The sequence below is a fragment of the Pongo abelii genome, chromosome 20, assembly GCF_028885655.2.
Source record: "Pongo abelii isolate AG06213 chromosome 20, NHGRI_mPonAbe1-v2.0_pri, whole genome shotgun sequence".
In the NCBI taxonomy this organism is placed as follows: domain Eukaryota; kingdom Metazoa; phylum Chordata; class Mammalia; order Primates; family Hominidae; genus Pongo; species Pongo abelii.
Window position 1 is genome coordinate 65,324,672 of NC_072005.2, and position 18,501 is coordinate 65,343,172.

At 54.1% G+C, this 18,501-nt stretch overlaps 1 protein-coding gene across 4 annotated transcripts; it reads right to left on the reverse strand.

Moving 5' to 3' along the window:
- Positions 1-22: 22 nt before the first annotated feature.
- On the reverse strand, positions 23-8,069 carry ZBTB45 (zinc finger and BTB domain containing 45). 4 transcript variants are annotated; one of them, XM_002829930.4, is made up of 3 exons: positions 6,224-8,069; positions 2,885-4,163; positions 23-822 (listed from the first exon to the last, which is right to left on the reverse strand). In XM_002829930.4, exons 2-3 carry the CDS (start codon positions 4,161-4,163, stop codon positions 566-568), a joined length of 1,536 nt encoding a protein of 511 aa, XP_002829976.2. In that variant the 5' UTR covers positions 6,224-8,069; the 3' UTR covers positions 23-565. The 4 variants fall into 4 exon arrangements, with proteins under 4 accessions (XP_002829976.2, XP_054395209.1, XP_024094000.1 ...); XM_054539234.2 differs by having other exon boundaries at positions 6,099-6,293; XM_024238232.3 differs by lacking the exon at positions 6,224-8,069 and adding an exon at positions 5,754-6,112.
- Between the last annotated feature and the right edge of the window lie 10,432 nt (positions 8,070-18,501).

The window sequence follows — 18,501 nt, forward strand, 5'->3', positions numbered from 1 at the left end:
CACTGATCCAGGTGCTCACAGCTTCGTGGTTTAGGCCCCATGGCCTACAGTCCTTTATTAGAGTAAGAGTCCCGAGGCCCAGCCCCTATATATATGATGGGTCCACTTGAGTGTCCTTAGGCGCCCCATGAGGGAGTAATAGCTTGGGTAGGGAGCTAGGAACCTTGCCCAGCCTGACCCTGGGGCAGGCGAGCGGCCCCCCAGCCCCCACCCCCACCCCAGGAGAGGGCGGGGTGAGAACCAGAGTCAAATCTTGGGCCGGGTCCAAGCGCCTGAGCACCCGGTTTACGCAGGAAATGGTCTAGTTCTCAGAAGTGGTCTAACCAGCCCCAGCCCCAGCCCCAGCCCCAGCCCGGCACCACCTAGAGGGTTCAAGTACATGGAGGAGAGGAGTAAGGCGGACTTAGGCCCTGGTACAGAGAAAGGGTGAAGGGAGAGAGAGGACCTGCGCTCAGGAGGGAGCGTGGTCTAGTGGCGGGAACCACGGGTCCCGCAGCGGGCGTGGTGGACTGTGCCGGAGGCCCCGGATCCACCCTGGGCGAGGCGAGGCCAGGCCCCAGCCCCATCAGGGCGCAGGGTGCGCAGCCAGGTGGCGCTCCAGCAGCGCGCGGTGCGAGAAGACCTTGCCGCAGGCGGGGCAGGGCGCGCGCTCGGGCCGGTGAGTGCGCATGTGCACGTTGAGCGAGCTCTTCTGCGTGAAGCGCTTGGCGCAGACGGCGCACTGGAAGGCGCGCACGCCGGTGTGCGTGACCATGTGTTTGAGCAGGTAGTCGCGTAGAGAGAAGGATCGCCAGCACACGGCGCACTGGTGCGGCTTCTCCCCTGCGGACGACAGGGCGGGCCGCGAAAGCAAGTCAGACTCTACAGCTCCCCGCCTCCACCCCACCCCACTCCACCCCCACCCTGGACGTCTGGACCTAGCAGGAGCTCCCCTCCCCTCCCGAACCACCACCCCGGGATCCCTTGCCTATCAGAGAACCCTCCCCTCACTATGGGATCTTCCCGCCCAACAGGGACACCCCCTCATCTCCAGGACCTCCCTTCACGTTGGGATTTTCCTGCCCAACAGGTATCCTCATACACTGAGGTACCTCTCTCCCATCCCTTCCTGGCAGGGACCCCCTTTCTGTTATCCTGGGATATCACTGTCTGACAGGGCACCCCTAAATCTAGCAAGCATCTGTCTGCAAGGAACCCAGCCTGTCTGGAACATCAGTTGCCCATCCGGACTGCCCACTGGGATCTCCCTCTACCCTCAGGGACCCTCCCCCTCAACCCCTACCCACCTGGCACAGGGAGACACTCCAACCTGGCCCCCCTCGCCCATGCCCATAGAGTCCCCTAAACTCAGTCTGACAAGGCCAGTGCCCTTTCATAAGGAGGGACCTGGACACATCTGCCACCTTCCTGCAGGAACCCCCAATTGTCCAGAACCCCTGCCCGCTGGCCACTATAATGTCCTTGGTATGATAGAGAGAGCTCCTCATTCTGGGTTAGGGGAGGGGAGGCAGGCTGAGTCCACCTCTAGATTCATCAGGTGTTAACAAAATGCCTATCTCAGCTAGGCGTGGTGGCTCACAACTGTAATCCCAGCACTTTGGGAGGCCAAGGCAGGCAGATCACTTGAGGCCAGGAGTTGGAGACCAACATGGCGAAACCCCATCTCTTTTGTATTTTTGTAAAAATACAAAAAATAGCCAGGTGTGGTGGTGCACGCCTGTAATCCCAGCTACTTGGGAGGCTGAGGCACAAGAATCACTTGAACCCAGGAGGCAGAGGTTGCAGTGAGCCGAGATCACACCACTGCACTCCAGCCTGGGCAACAGAGGGAGACTCGGTATCAAAAAAAAAAAACTATCTCAGTGGCAGGGGACTGAAAGGCAGTGCCTACCAGAGGGTACCCCAGACTAACCAGGCCCAGGCACCTGGCTCAGATCACACACTTCACACAGCCAGCACTACCTTGGGGCCTCTGGCAGTTCCCTGGAGACTAATCACCCAACTCCCTTATTCCCAGGCCCCTGGCTTCTCCCAGGGCAGCCAGAGGTGATTTTAAACTGACATTTCAGTCACTCCCCAGCTTAGAACACCATGGCTTCCCCACCACTCACAGTCAAATCCCAAGTTCCAGCCCCTGCAGAAACCCCCCTCACTATCACTGTGGCCTTCTAGCCAAATCTTTGCTTTTTCTGACAATGCTCAGCAGGCTTCTGCTTTCCATTCCTTTGTCCTCCATCTCAGCCCCCAGGGAGCATCCTCCCACTCTTTACCTCTCCTGCAGCACTGCAGAGCCACCTCCCTGACACGGCCAAGGTCCGAGGGAACCTCCCCACAGCTTTTCGGGGTCCTCTGCAGCTGTGGAGTCCCCACACTGTACCTATGTTTTCCTACTCCTGCCCCAGTCTCAGGAGTTCCTGGGGCCTTCATCCCACCACCTCTGAGGGCTTTCTACCCCTGGGCCTGTAAACCCATCCTCCCTTGCTGCCAGCCCATAACGGGGACAGCTGGAAACCAGAGACACAGGAGGCTCCCTGGAGCATAGTTTCCCAACCTGCCAGGACCCCCTGCCAAGGCTCCATCCCCATGATGTGCATCCTAGGCTGCTCAAGATTCCACCACCACCCTTCCAAAGGCCAGGACAGGCTCCTGCTTCCCAACCCAGCCTCAGGATCCCCCTCCACAGAAGCCGGTGCCTGCTGCTCCACAGAGTGGGGCTTTCCCCTCCCCCACATACCTTGCACATGGGGGAAGGCTCAATTTCCAGGCCCACTGCTTCCCAAAAGTGACAGAACAGTGCCAGTGCCCTGTAACTAGTGCTCAATTCCCCCTCAGGTTTAACTCTCCAATGAGAGATTGCTCCCTCTCCTCTCCCGCCCTGGCTCACCCGAGTGGATGAACATGTGCTTGGTGTAGTTTTTCCGGGAGCTGAACGTCTTGCGACAGTGGCTGCACTCATAGGTAGGTGGCTCAGCACCTGGGGTGCGAGCAGGGGTGCCTGAGGGGGCCGTGGTGGGAGCAGCAGAGGGAGCCGGGGCCTCCCCCAGCTGAGTACTGGGGGCTGCCTCGGGCTGGAGTGTGGGATAGAAGGCGGGTGGGGGCACAGGGGCTGGCCCCGATGGTGCTGAAGGGGGTGGTGCGGGTGGCCCGGGGGCACCCAAGTGAAAGGGGAAGAGTGCAACGGGCGGCCCTGGGGTCTTCACACCAGGCGGGCGGGGTCCAGACAGTATGCAGTCGGGTTGGACAGGGTTCTCAGTGGGACAGCCTTCGGGGACAGCGCCATCCTCGTCGTGCCAAGTGGATACATAGCTGTCTGGAAATACGTCCTCAGCTGCCCCAGCTCCCCTAAGAAAATCCCTCCCGGCACCACTGTAGTCAGCGAGGCCAGTGGGTGCAGGGGGCTCCTCACACGCGCTGTCAGCAGCAGCAGTGAGGAAGCCGGCAGCACAGTCTGGGAAAGAAGGAGGTGCCTGGCCCTCGCCTGGGCCGCCACCTTCGCCGTCCTCGCCATCGGTCTCATCGTCACTTTCCTCGTCATCCTCGTCACCTCGGTCGTCAGGGGCCGCGGACAGTGAGGGGTCAGCATCAGGCCCCTCAGCCTTGGCAGGTGTTGGGGGCGCAGGCAGCTGCAAACGTGCGGGCTGGCGCTGCTTACGGCTGTGTGCAGCACCGGGGTGCCCCGGCGGACGCGCAGCCAGCAGGTGGCGCAGGCGGTGACGCAGCTGCGCAGGCGCGAGTGGGGGGGGCACAGGGGTGGGCAGGGGTGTGGGCGCAGAGGTGCCCGGGGCTCGAGCGCGGGCGATAATCTGCGTGCATTCGTCGATAACTGTCTGTATGCGAAGCACCGACGCGGCCGTGAGCACCTGCAGGGCTTCACCCTGCGCCACAACGAGCGAACCGCTGTACAGGAACTCTACCAGCTGTCGCACCGTCTGCGCGGGCACCACCGGAGGCACACGGATCTCAGAGTGGCCGAGCAGCAGCTTGTCTTGGAAGAAGGGTGAGCCAGCCGCCAGCACGCAGCGGTGAGCACGCAGCGAAGCTTCACGAATGCGCACAGTCACGTCACAGAAGTGCCCCCCCAGCCTCTGCCCATTGAGGGTCTCAAGCAGAGAGCGTGAGAAGTTCTGCAGGTGTATGTGGTGCACAGCCTCTGCAGCCGCCATCTGCACAGAACAAGAGGAGGGCAGGGAGAGGTCAACTGAGGACCCCCATCTGTCCCAACGTCCCTGTCCCCTCACCCCTTGTTGCAGGACAGGGCTCAAGAGTGCACCACACTCCAAGGTGCGCTAACGCATCCCTCCCCAGCTGCCCTTCACAGTCCCCATTCCCAACACATGACCCTCCAGCACTCCCTCCTCCCCCCACCTCAGACCCGGCCAGGCCGTCTACAGCCCCCCATTAACGCTGCAAACCCTAGCACACCCCTAGGAGAGGGTGTTGGCCTCGCTCACTGCCCCTAAAAAGGTTCAGGCCTTGGCCTACTCTATGTTGACTCACCCACCCACCCCACCCCAACTCCAGTAACCCTAAGCCTCCCCAGGTGCCCCTCCAAGAGGGCAGCCCTGTGTGTAGAAGAGGCCAGGGACCCCCATCCCAACTGGCTAACCTGCCTCACCGAGAGCAGACCTTGCTCTCCACCCAGCTAGCTTCCACTCTTCCTCCACCTCTGCTGGCAGCTCCTTTTGGTTTCCTTTAGCCACATCCCCCAAGTATGAGACCCTGTGCACAGGCAGGATTGCTGCCTCAGAACCAGGTCACCTTAACTAGTATATACAGAGGCTTTCGCAGGAGTGGGATGGCATGACCTGCTTCCTGGGCAGGGTGGTTCTGGGTGTGCCTAGTCACTAAGGGCTGAGGGTAAAAGGTTGGGCATTACCTTGGGAGATGCCCCAGGGAAACCAGTACATAGTCCCTGGCAGCCCCTAGCATAGCAAGCAGGGAGGTGGCTCCTGCAGCCCCAGCTTCTTGCCATCTCGATGGGGCCTAGGGTATGGGTGTGGCACAGAGAGGGGAAGTGTAGAATGAGCAGGGGTGTGCGACTGGATAGCTGCCCATGGAGCAATCGGGGACACGGCCCAACATCAGGCATCAGAAAGGGGAGGGGGCAGTCCCCAGAGGACTCTGGAATCTGAGGAGTTCTGCTACTCCATCCATCAAGCAGGTAAACCGTGATCCTTCGGCCTGTTTCCCCTTCTATCAAACAAGGGATGAGATACTGGGCTGATCCCGCACCCAGACTGCACACACCTCCAGTCTAAGGGAGGAGGGAAGGAGCTCTGGACTCTGACATCCGTATAGGCTCCACCAGCCTGTCTCTCCCTTGGAGTCCCAAAGCCCCAGAGTGGGCTGGGCTTGATGCTGCCCCTACACCCTCGGGCTCTACTGGGGTCTCAAGATTCAACTCCTCCGACTCCTTATGCCCAATCCGCCGTCGCTTTGCTCAGCCAGACGCCTCCCTTTTTTGCATGCCCCACATTTGACCCTCAGACCACTTCGAGCACCTCCACTGCCCCGTTCCCGCTGTCCTAGACGGATGAAGAAACCTGGCTGGTGTCTCCGCGCCCTTCGCCTCCCCTTCTGTTCCCCACACGGCAGCCAGAGGGAGCTTTTCCAGACTACAGATCCGGATACACCACCCCGCTCCCCAGCCCCGTTCTGAGCCTTCTGTGCAATGCCTCAAAAAAGCCAGGCCTGTGCCCGCGCAAAGGCTAACTCAGCAAGCAGCACCCGCCCCATCTGTATTCATCTAGCACCTGAAAGGCTTCTAATCTGTCCGGCCGATGGGGACGGAAACGCGCATCAACCCAAGAGACTTGAACCTTCCTTTCCCGCCCCGCCCCGCGGCGGGCTCCATTCCTCAGTCCCGACGCCGCAAGGCCGGCCTGGACACTTCAGAACAAAGGCCTGCCCTCGAGACCCGGCGCCCAGGCCAGCTTCCCGGGTCCGGCGCCGCACACTCCCGCCACGCCTTCGCCGCGCGGTGTGCTTTACTCCGAGCGCGTTCTCCTATACTCTGCTCCATTGCCCGCGCCCCACCCTACGCCCAAAGCACCTCTCTGACCCGCCGCAGCCACCCCGCACTCTGGCTCGCGCCGTACCCCGGTCCTGCAGCGCCCCCTCGCGTTCGCAGCGTGCGCTTCTAGCGGAGCGCAGGTGCCCCTCCCCTGGCACGCCCCAGCCTCCTCGCCCGCCCTGCGGCAGGGGGATGCCCATTCGACCCCACCTCCGACTCCTCTTCAGGCACCAGGCTCTGCCGTGGCCGCCTCCTCCTCACCGACTACAAGGCCGCACTTCCGGGCCGTTACGCCGGCGGAACGGAAGCCTGCGGTCGCGGCGGCGCAGGGGAAACCCTAGGCCGAGGCACGTTTCCGGTATTTTTACGGCGTTCAGCTCCCGCCACTCTGCACTCCGGCTCTCCTCTTAGTCGGAACCAAAGTCGAAGAGGCTAGGGCTGCCGCGTCGCGAGGAATCTGTGGACCAGAGCACTCTTCCGGCGTCGCCCAGGAGATCAGGGGTGTGGCGGGCCTGCGCGATCAATCCGCAGGCGCCCTGTGATGCAGAATGGGAAGGCAGTTCCCGGCCCAAGTCCCCAACCTGTTCTGGCCAGTTTAAACCCTACTGCGAACCGGGGAAGTGGCCTTATTCCTGTGACACGGGTGAGAGCTGAAGTAGGTCTCGGTCCTTGGCCGCCAGGAGGCGCAGGCAATCTACCACTACTGCAGACGCTCCAGGCCCGCCCGCTGTGGGTGGGATTGGGGAGAGGACCGCATCTCGGCCTTGGCACCTTCTACTACAACGCAGACAGGAACAGACAACTGCCTCACCCTGATCTGGGCCTCCCCTGAGCTAGACCCTGTGAGATTCTGGGACATTGCAAGTCAATCTGGTATGGGGGACAGAATTCTGAAAATGGCCCCCTCCAAGATTCCGTGCCCAAATCCCCAGAACCTGTAAATATGATTATCTCACCTATGAATAGTTACACTACATGGTGAAAGGGTTTTTGCAGACATAATTAAGGTTACTCATTAGCTGATCTTAAAATAGGATATGATTCTGGATTATTTTGGTAGGTCCAAGGTATCATAAGGGTCCTTAAAGGGAGAAGAGGAAGGTGGAGAAACTTGAAGTAGGAGAAGGGTTCCAGAGGCTTTGAAGGTAGAGAGGTCCATGAGAGGGAATGCAACAGGACAGGTGTCATGCTGAGTATCTGAGAAGAGCTGCAACAACAGCCAGCAAGGAAACAGACCTCATGGCCCGGCGCAGTGGCTCACGCCTGTATTCCCAGCACTTTGGGAGGGCGAGGCGGGTGGATCATGAGGTCAGGAGATCGAGACCATCCTGGCTAACACAGTGAAACCCCATCTCTACTAAAAATACAGAAAATTAGCCGGGCGTGGTGGCAGGCGCCTGTAGTCCCAGCTACTCGGGAGGCTGAGGCAGGAGACTGGCATGAATCCGGGAGGCGGAGCTTGAAGTGAGCTGAGATCGCGCCAGTGCACTCCAGCCTAGGCGACAGAACGAGACTCCATCTCAAAAAAAAAAAAAAAAAAAAAAAAGGCCGGGCGCGGTGGCTCACGCCTATAATCCCAGCACTTTGGGAGGCCGAGGCGGGCAGATCACGAGGTCAGGAGATCGAGAGCATCCTGGCTAACACGGTGAAACCCCGTCTCAACTAAAAATACAAAACAAAATTAGCCGAGCACGGTGGCGGGCGCCTGTAGTCCCAGCTACTCAGGAGGCTGAGGCAGGAGAATGGCGTGAACCCGGGAGGCGGAGCTTGCAGTGAGCCAAGATAGCGCCACTGCAGTCCAGCCTGGGCGAAAGAACGACACTCCGTCTCAAAAAAAAAAAAAAAGAAAGAAAGAAAAGAAAACAGACCTCAGCCCTAGAAGTGCGTGGAGCTAGATTCTGCCCACAACCTGAATGAGCTTGGAAGCAAATTCTTCCCCAGAGCCTCCAGATAGCAGCTCAGTCCATACCACACCTTGATTTCAGCCTTTATGAGACCCACAGAAGACCTACTTGGGCTTCTGACCTATGGAATGGTGAGCTAATAAATGGATATTGTTTTAACCTATGGGGTTTCTGGTAATTTGTTATAGTAACGATAGAAAACAAATACATCTGGTGAGACCCAGGGCCTCCACACAGTGACAGTCCAATAAATGCCACTATTTGTTTCCCATCTGATGAACACATTCCTCACATTTCCCTCACTGAAAGCTTTATTTCTGTGCCTTCCCAGCTTTTACCAGGCCCCTTCGTGATCTCATTCCTCAGGGAGCAGTTCTCACTTCCCCTATCCCAGAGGACAGAGGGACTCGGGAGTGAAAGAGGGAACCAACTGTCCAAACGCATGACTAGAACAAAGCCTCCAGAAGACAGACAAGGTCAGGATGGCTGTCCTTCACCCAGGACAGCTACTGGGTGATTGTGTTGTAGATGTGGTATTTGGAGGTCAGGGGGAGGAAAATATGTGCCAGGTGGGAAACCTCATTAAAACACAAGTCTAGGCTGGGCACAGTAGCTCACACCTGTAATCCCAGCACTTTGGGAGGCCGAGGCGGGTGGATCACCTGATGTCAGGAGTTTGAGACCAGCCTGGCCAACATGGTGAAACCCTGTCTCTACTTTTTTTTTTTTTTTGTCTGAGACAAAGTCTCGCTCTTGTCCCCCAGGCTGGAGTGCAATGGCGCGATCTTGGTTCACTGCAACCTCCGCCTCACAGGTTCAAGCGATTCTCCTGCCTCAGCCTCCTGAGTAGCTGGGATTACAGGCGCCTACCCATGCCCTGCTAATTTTTGTATTTTTAGTAGAGACGGGGTTTCGCCATGTTCGCCAGGCTGGTCTCAAACTCCTGACCTCAGGTGATCTGCCCGCCTCGGCCTCCTAAAGTGCTGGGATTACAGGCATGAGCCACTGTGCCCGGCCCGTCTCTACTAAAAATACAAAAAATTAGCTGGGCGTGGTGGCGGGCGCCCATAATCCCAGCTACTTGGGAGGCAGAGGCAGGAGAATCGCTTGAACCCAGGAGGCGGAGGTTATAGTGAGCTGAGATCGTACCATTGCACTCCAGCCTGGGCAACAAGTGTGAAAATCCATCTCAAAACAAAACAACAACAAAAAACACACAAGTCTAATAACCTGCCATCATCATTGTCTTTGTTCAGACTCAAACCATGGCCTGCTGGACCCACTGGGTCTGCTTTCACTGGGCTGAGTTTTGGGAAGAGCATAAGGGTAGGTGGGAAGGCATGCATGAGGCCTCTGAGGAGGGAGGACGGCCCTCCCTTGGGCAAGACAAATGAGTGAACCTTGGGCTGAGTGGCAGGATTGCAGTGCATTGAGGGGGGGAAGCCATGTCCCATTAGCCCCATTAGCATGTTTAAAGGGCTGTAGGGAAGACAGTGCACCTAGTAGGGTGGCAAATGCAGGAGTCCTAGCAGGAAACAGTAGCTCCCCCGACAGCAGTGAAGGGCAGAAAGGGACAGATTCAGGGTAGGAAGGAGAGGGCATGAGTGGCTTTAGAGAAAGTCTCAGCCCCAAGGGATGGGGCCTGGAGGATTAGGGCAAGATAGGGGTGGAAGAACCTGCCCAAGGGCTAGGATGAACACAGGAAGGAGAAAACCAAACCCTGACCTCTCTCAAGCAGCCAAGGGAGGTGAGAGCTGCAGCCTCAAGGGTTATTTTCCTTTTCTCTCTAAAGATCTTTTCACAAGGCTGGGCGTGGTGGCGTCTGTAATCTCATAATTCCAGCACTTTGGGAGGCTTAGGCAGGTGGATCACCTGAGGTTAGGAGTTCGAGACCACCCTGGCCAACATGGTGAAACCCTGTCTCTACTAAAAATACAAAAATTGGCCGAGCACGGTGGCTCATGCCTGTAATCCCAGCACTCTGGGAGGCCGAGACAGGTGGATCACCTGAGATCAGGAGTTGGAGACCAACCTGGCCAATATGGTGAAAACCCCATCTCTAGCTGGGCGTGGTGGTGGGCACCTGTAATCCCAACTACTCTGGAGGCTGAGGCAGGAGAATAGCTTGAACCCGGGAGGTGGAGGTTGCAGTGAGCCGAAATCGTGTCATTGCACTCCAGCCTGGGCGACAAGAGCAAGACTCCATCTTTTTCTTTTTTTTCTTTTTTTTGAGACGGAGTCTCGCTCTGTCGCCCAGGCTGGAGTGCAGTGGCGCAATCTCGGCTCACTGCAAGTTCTGCCTCCCGGGTTCAAGGGATTCTCCTGCCTCAGCCTCCCGAGTAGCTGGGACTACAGGCACCCGCCACCACGCCCTGCTAATTTTTTTGTATTTTTAGTAGAAGTGGGGTTTCACCGTGTTAGCCAGGATATGGACTCCATCTTTAAAAATATATATATATATATATACAAAAATTAGCTGGGTGTGGTGGCAGGTGCCTGTAGTCCCAGCTACTTGGGAGGCTGAAGCAGGAGAATCCCTTGAACCCAGGAGGTGGAGGTTGCAGTGAGCCGAGATCACGCCACTGCACTCCAGCCTGGGAGACTGTCTCAAAAAAAAAAAAAAAAAAAAAAGGGCTCGGTGCAGTGGCTCATGCCTGTAATCTCAGGACTGTGGGAGGCTGAGGTGGGCAGATCACCTGAGATCAGGAGTTCCAGCCTAGCCAACATGGCAAAACCCCGTCTCCACTAAAAGTACAAAAATTAGCCAGGCGTGGTGGTGGGCACCTGTAATCCCAGCTACTTGGGAGGCTGAGGCAGGAGAATACCTTGAACACGGGAGGCGGATGTTGCAGTGAGCCGAGATTGCACCACTGCACTTCAGCCTGGGCGACAAGAGCAAGACTCCATCTCAAAATAATAATAATAATAATAAAAAGAATGTGTATATATTTGTGTGTGTGTGTGTGTGTGTGTGTGTGTGTGTATGTGTATGAACCCAAAGACCTTATCACTGGTTGTGGGGGCATTTCAAGGAATAAATGTGTACCTGAGAACACAGGTTTGACAAGCTAGGGAGGAGGGCAATGTGGCCTGCAAATATTAAAAACTCCAGGCTAGGCCAGATGCGGTGGCTCACGCCTGTAATCCCAGCACTTTGGGAGGCCGAGGTGGGCGGATCACGAGGTCAGGAGATCAAAACCATCCTGGCTAACACGGTGAAACCCCGTCTCTACTAAAAATACAAAAAATTAGCCGGGCATGGTGGCAGGCACCTGTAGTCCCAGCTACTCAGGAGGCTGAGGCAGGAGAATGGCGTGAACCTGGGAGGTGGAGCTTGCAGTGAGCCAAGATGGTGCCACTGCACTCCAGCACTCCAGCCTGGGCAACAGAGCGAGACTCCGTCTCAAAAAAGAAGAAAAAACAACTCCAGGCTAAGCCCAAGTCCTGAGATGGGAAATGGTGGCCATTGAGGGAAGAGTCTGTGAGAGCACAATGACCACAGATGTGAAAGGAGCAGAAGAAATTGAGCTCCAGGGTGACTGGGCCTCCTCAGCTGGCTAAGGCAGGGCGCCTCTGACAGCATGCGTCAGAGAACAGACAGCTCCCACCAAGGAGTCTTCCAGAACCTCTCAGCTGTTCCTGATTCCATCTCAGTCAGGATCCCAACCTCCCTCCACCCTCCATCACTTCCCGGCTAGCGTTTCATCCAGGCTCCCCCTCTTTGGCTGTCACACTCAAGTCCTTGTGTCCAGAAACCCGGTCCCATCCTAGTGGGTTTGGGTTGTGCCAGGTGTGGAATATAGATTCCATGATCCATGCACAGTGGTTGTGGGGGCATTTCAAGTACTAAATGAGTATACCCAAGAGCAGGCACTAAGCATATACCTGCAGAAATGCTTCCTGGTTTCAGGCAGATCGGAGTGGAGGCTGAGGGGTGGTCCCTGGCAAGGCAAATAGCAGCAGTGAAGACTTGAGCCCTTCTGATGGGACAGAGAAGACATGGGAGCCGTGTGAGGTGGGAAGGGACCATGGCAGGATCCCCTGTATACTCCAGAAAGTCCTCTGAGGCTGCAGCTTAGAGAGAGGCTGGAGGGAGGCCCAGCCCAGGCCCTGGTGGAGCCAGGGAAGCGGCAGAAGCAATGAGTGGGACCAGGCAAGTTGCCGTTGGGATTTACCAGAAAAGTAGCAGCATCCATACAGGTATTGAGGGCTGTCAACAAAGGCGGGTGGGGGTAAGGAATATTTACAACAGAGAAAAGATTTAATGTGCTTTCATATGTAAAATACAAAGAAGAAGGTACTACCAGCCCTGTGGACAGAGGCCTGAGAACTCTGGAAGAAGGAGACCTAAGCTGAGACAATACTGAAAACAACACAACAACCACGGGCGCTTTGCCAGGGTCCCAGCACCTTGACCTGTACTGTGCCCTTGGATTAATTTTGAAGAGTTTAAAAAACCCAAAGGCTGGGCACAGTGGCTCACGCCTGTAATCCTAGCACTTTGGGAGGCCGAGGTGGGCAGATCACCTGAGGTCAAGAGTTCCAGACCAGCCTGACCAACATAGTGAAACCCTGTCTCTACTAAAAATACAAAAATTAGCTGGGCATGGTGGCATGTGCCTATAATCCCAGCTACTTGGCAGATCACCTGAGGTCAAGAGTTCCAGACCAGCCTGACTTCCCAAAGTGCTGGGATTATAAGCATGAGCCATGGCGCCTGGTCTTTATTATTATTATTATTATTATTATTATTATTATTATTATTATTATTGAGATGCAGTTTGGCTCTTGTCATCCAGGCTGGAGTGCAATGGCACAATCACAGCTCACTGCAACCTCCACCTCCCGGGTTCAAGTGATTCTCCTGCTTCAGCCTCCTGAGTAGCTGGGATTACAGGTGCCTGCCACCATGTCCAGTTAATTTTTGTATTTTTAGTGGAGACGGGGTTTCACCATGTTGGCCAGGCTAATCCCAAACTCCTGACCTCAGGTGATTCACCTGCCTCAGCCTCCCAAAATGCTGGGATTACAGGCGTGAGCCACCACGCCTGGCTATTATTTTTTTGAGACAGGGTTTCACTCTGTCACCCAGCCTGAAGTGCAGCAGCATGATCACGGCTCACTGCAGCCTCATCCTCCCAGGCTCAAGGGATCCTTCCACCTCAGTCTCCTAAGAAGCTGGGACTACAGTTGTGGGCCACCACACCTGGCCACAAAATGTGTTTTGAGTAAAGCTCTAAGGTGAAGGGGAAAGCCCCAGCCCCCTGTTGTGGGACACCTGGCTGGTTCCATCCCGAAAAGCCACTGTGAAGCTCTAGCTCCATCACCAGAAGATAACACATCCACTGAAGCCAGGTTAAAATCATTCTCCATTCAATCAGTTTTCCTCTATTGCACCCACTGCTCCTCGATGCCCTGGAGTGAGGAATTCCACCACCCACAGTAGGTGTAAGCTTGGCAGCTCCAGTTTTACAGCCCCAGGGGACAGCCTTTCACACCTCTAGACACAAACTCTGTCATATAATTTCCCATGTGCACAATTCAGTCATTTTTAGTCAGTTTATTGTGTTGTGTAACCTTCACCACTCTCCTGTTTTAGAACATTTCCATCACTTCCATGAGATTGCTCAGCCCATTTCCTGAGCGTCCCCACCGCTGTCCCCATGAATCTGTCCATGGATGTGTCTGCTCGACATTTCCTATCAGTGGAATCACACAACATGAAGTCTTGGTCCCTGCCCTCTCCAGCCCTATCACTTTGTCTCAGGCTCCTGTGCCACCCAGGTCTTGTGAATTTTGTCTGGTCAGATTGTTCAGTGTTTTCCACTCAGGAGTGGCTAGTCTGAGAAGTGCTTCCCTACTAAGGTGGGCAACTAAGGCAGAACAGCCACCCAGCCCTGTTCTCCCAGCCGTCTTCCTGCTGGACCCATGGTGGCCAAGGCCATAGTCCAGGAGGGATCAGCCCAGACTTGCCACACCCTGACTTTGTCCCCTCCCTCTTTACAAGGGCTGCTCTCCACCCTGCCTGCGTTGTGTTTAAGACTTTGGGCCATGGCTCACGCCTGTAATCCCAGCATTTTGGGAGGCTGAGGTGGGTGGATCACCTGAGGTCAGGAGTTTGAGACCAGGCTGGCCAACATGGCAAAACCCTGTCTCTACTAAAATATAAAAATTATCTGGGTGTGGCAGTACATTCCTGTAATCTCAGCTACTCAGAGGCTGAGACAGGAGAATCCCTTGTGAAAGATTCTCCCTGGGGCCTGAAAGCTTGGGGGGATAAATAACTCCTCCCTTCTCAGGCCCAGTCCCAAGACGCAAGGCCATTTGTGCCAGCAACGTGTGTCAGCAAGATAGCAGAAGCAGGAAGAGAGCTGGCGGGAAGACACATACCCCTGAAGATGGAGGGGGAGAGGCACTGGGTACCACATAGCAGTTACATCAGACTAGGACATTTCCTGTTTACAGGAGACTATAAAACTCCTGCCCTGTCCTTACTTGGGACACCCAGGCGCTCATTAAAATAGCATGTTGCTCCACACTGCCTCATGTTGTTTGTGCGCTCTCGGGGTTTGAACCGATACTAGAGCCTTGCAGCTTGAACCCAGGAGGCAGAGGTTGCAGTGAGCCGAGATCGCGCCACTGCACTCCAGCCTGGATGACAGAGCAAGACTCTGTCTCAAAAAAAAAAAAAAAGAAGTCCAGGTGCGGTGGCTCACGCCTATAATCCCAGCACTTTGGGAGGCTGAGGTGGGCGGATCACCTGAGGTCAGGAGTTCAAGACCAGCCTGACCAACATGGAGAAACCCCATCTCTACTAAAAATACAAAATTAGGCTGGGCGCAGTGGCTCACGCCTGTAATCCCAGCACTTTGGGAGGCCGAGGTGGGCTAATCACAAGGTCAGGAGATCGAGACCATCCTGGCTAATATGGTGAAACACTGTCTCTACTAAAATTACAAAAAATTAGCGGGGTGTGGTGGCATGCACCTGTAGTTCCAGCTACTCAGGAGGCTGAGGCAGGAGAATCGCTTGAACTCGAGAGGCAGAGGTTGCAGTGAGCCGAGATCGCCCACTGCACTCCAGCCTGGGCGACAGAGCGAGACTCTGTCTCAAAAAAAAATAATAATAATAATTTAAAAATTTATAAAAGAAAAATTAGCCAAGTGTGGTGGCGCATGCCTGTAATGCCAGCTACCTGGGAGGCTGAGGCAGGAGAATTGCTTGAACCTGGGAGGCAGAGGTTGCAGTGAGCCGAGATCACGCTGTTGCACTCCAGCCTGGGCAATGAGAGCAAAACTCCATCTCAAAAAAGAAAAAAAAAGACATTGATGAACTCATCTTTTAACCTCATGAAGCATCTTTTGAAAACAAGGATGGGGCCGGATGTGGTGGCTCACATCTGTAAGCCCAGCACTTTGGGAGGCCAAGGCAGGGGGATCTCTTGATCCCAGGAATATGAGAGCAGCCTGAGCAACATGGCAAACCCTGTATCAAAAAAATACAAAAAAAATTTAGCCAGGCATGATGGCATGTACCTGTAGTCCCAGCTGTGCTGGAGGCTGAGATGGGAGCCTGAGGAAGTTGAGGCTGCAGTGAGGCAAGATTGTACCACCACACTCAGAGCAAGACCCTATCTCAATAAATACACAGATAACCATTTTAAAGTGAACAACACGGTGCCTTCTAGTATAGTCACAATGCTGTACAACCACCTCCTCCATCTAGGTCTAAAACAATTTCCTCACTACAAAATAAAAACTTTTCTCCCCTCTCCTCAGTCTCTGGAAACCATTAACCTAACCTTCTATCTAAATAAATGTGCTAATTCTGGATTTTTTTTAATTATACTTTAAGTTCTATGATACATGTGCAGAACGTGCAGTTTTGTCACATAGGTATACACATGCCATGGTGGTTTGCTGCACCCATCAACCCGTCATCTACATTAGGTATTTCTCCTAATGCTATCCCTCCCCTAGACCCCCACCCCAGATTCTGCATATTTTACATAAATGGAACCATACGATATGTGAGTTTTGTATCTGACTTCTTTCACTTAGCATAAGGTTTTCAAGGTTCAACCGTGTTGTAGCACATATTAGTACTTCCTTTTTATGGCGGAATGAGACCCCATTATGGCTGGGTGTGGTGGCTCATGATGCCTGTAAGACCAGCACTTTGGGAAGCCAAGGCAGGTGGATCACTTGAGCCCAGGAGTTTGAGACCAGCCTGGGCAACATTACAAAACCCTGTCTCTACAAAAAATACAAAAATTAGCCAAGCATAATGGTGCATGCCTGCAGTCCCAGCTACTTGGGTAGGCTGAGGCAGGAGGATCGCTTGAGCCTGGGAGGTCGAGGCTGCCGTGAGCCATGATGGCACCACTACACTCCAGTCTGATGACAGAGACCTTGCCATGAGAGCGCGTGCACACACACACACACAACTCCATTGTATGGATACACCACATTTATTTATCCATTAATTAATTACGTAATGGACATTTGGGTTATTTCTACTTTTAGTGTTTTTTTTTTTTTTGAGACGGAATTTTGCTCTTGTTGCCCAGGCTGGAGTGCAATGGCGTGATCTCGGCTCACTGCAACCTCTGCCTCCAGGGTTCAAGCGATTCTCCTGCCTCGCCTCCCGAGTAGCTGGGATTACAGGCACGTGCCAACGCGCCTGGCTAACTTTGTATTTTTAGTAGAGATGGGGTTTCTCCATGTTGGTCAGGCTGGTCTCAAACTCCCGACCTCAGGTGATCTGCCCGCCTCGGCCTCCCAAAGTGTGGGGATTACAGGCGTGAGCCACCGTGCCTGGCCCTACTTTTAGTTATTATCTATAGTGCTGCTATGAACATTCCTGCACAAGGATTTGTTTGAACACCTGTTTTCTTTCTTTCTTTTTTTTTTTTTTTTTGAGACGGAGTCTCTCTCTGTCACCCAGGCTAGAGTGCAGTGGTGTGATCTTGGCTCTCTGCAAGCTCCGCCTCCCGGGTTCACGCCATTCTCCTGCCTCAGCCTCCCGAGTAGCTGGGACTACAGGCGCCAGCCACCATGCCCGGCTAATTTTTTGTATTTTTAGTAGAGATGGGGTTTCACTGTGTTAGCCAGGATGGTCTCGATCTCCCGACCTCATGATCCACCTGCCTTGGCCTCCCAAAGTGCTGGGATTACAGGCGTGAGCCACCGCTCCTGGCCTGAACACGTGTTTACAATTCATGTAGGTATATACCTTGGAGGTGAATTGCTGGATCGTGTTTAACTGTTTGAGGGACTGCCAGGCTGTTTCCCATGGTGGCTACACCATTTTGCATTCCCCCAGCAAAGTATGAAGGTTCTAATTTCTCCACATCCTCACTCTCACTTGTCATTTTCAGTTATTTTTATAGCCATCCTAGTGGGCGTGAAGCAGTATTTCATTGCGGTTTGATTTGCATTTCCCTGATGAACACTGATGTGGAGCATTTATTGGCCATTTGTATATGTTCTTTGAACCTCGTCTCCTTCTCCTTTTTAAATAGTTGTATTGATGTCTAATCTATAAGCCATAAAATACATACAGCATTTATAGGGTAGGATCGTGTCATCAACCCTAATGTGGGGCACTGACAGCCTGACTGTCCCCTGTACACTTACGGGTTCCCCCTACGCAGCCATGTTGACACCACACCCTCCATGTACCTCATAACATAAGCAGATAATCCTGGCCAGTGCAGGGATTTCATTATGGGTTGGCAAATTAGGCTTTTTCAAATTCTAGCATCTAATTATCAGTGGGCATTCTTTGGTAAGCAAGCAAGAACTGGGGCCATGTGTTCCCCTGAAATACGGTTCCCCTTGGGAAGGCAGGATTGATGCCAAGTTCTCAGAGTGAGGGGCTGGCTTAAAATCAGCATCATATGGTGACAGATGGGTTTATTTTTCTGGATCTCTTTTTTTTGAGAACACTTAAGGACTCATGGGTAGTGTGGATTTATTGTGCATCAGCCGATGATGGTCACTGTTCTTTCTGATGCTCCAGCTGTTTGATCAGGTTTGGCATCTATGTCCTTTTAACATATTTCCACCATTCTTTGGGAACCTCTTACTTTGTAATACAACAAGGTGTTTCAGGCTTAGCTAGGACTTTCCCTGTATAGTCTGTCCCTGTACAGTCCTTGAATCAGCCATTTTTCCCAGGAGCCCTTGTTCCTATTAGCAGGGAAAGGGATGAGACTCTGGGCTCTGAGTGTCTCCTGTCCTCCCCCCTCCTTCCTTTCCCTGGAAGCTACAGGATGCTTTGGGAAGGCAGCAAACAGAAGGGGCGAGGGCACCCACCAAGTCCAGGAGTGGGTTGAATTTGTACAGGTCACAATGTGGAGCTCTGAACAGTCCCTTCTACTCTCTGGGAATGGTTTTCCCATCTGTGAAATTGGGACTGAAGTAACTGAAAATGGCCCCCAATGATATATACATCCTAACTCTGAAACCTGGAAGTGTTACCTTATTAGGAAAAAGTGTATTTGTAATTGTGATTTAGGTTCTTGAAATGGGGAGATTACCTGGAATTATTTGGTGCGCCCTACATGCAAATTAACATGAA

Bases quoted from the DNA above. Each gene is read 5' to 3' on its own strand.
- ZBTB45 (XM_002829930.4), bottom strand. From the start codon at position 4,163: ATGGCGGCTGCAGAGGCTGTGCACCACATACACCTGCAGAACTTCTCA. The intron at 823-2,884 runs GTGAGCCAGGGC...TGTCGTCCGCAG, and splicing joins GCACATGTTCATCCACTCGG to GGGAGAAGCCGCACCAGTGC.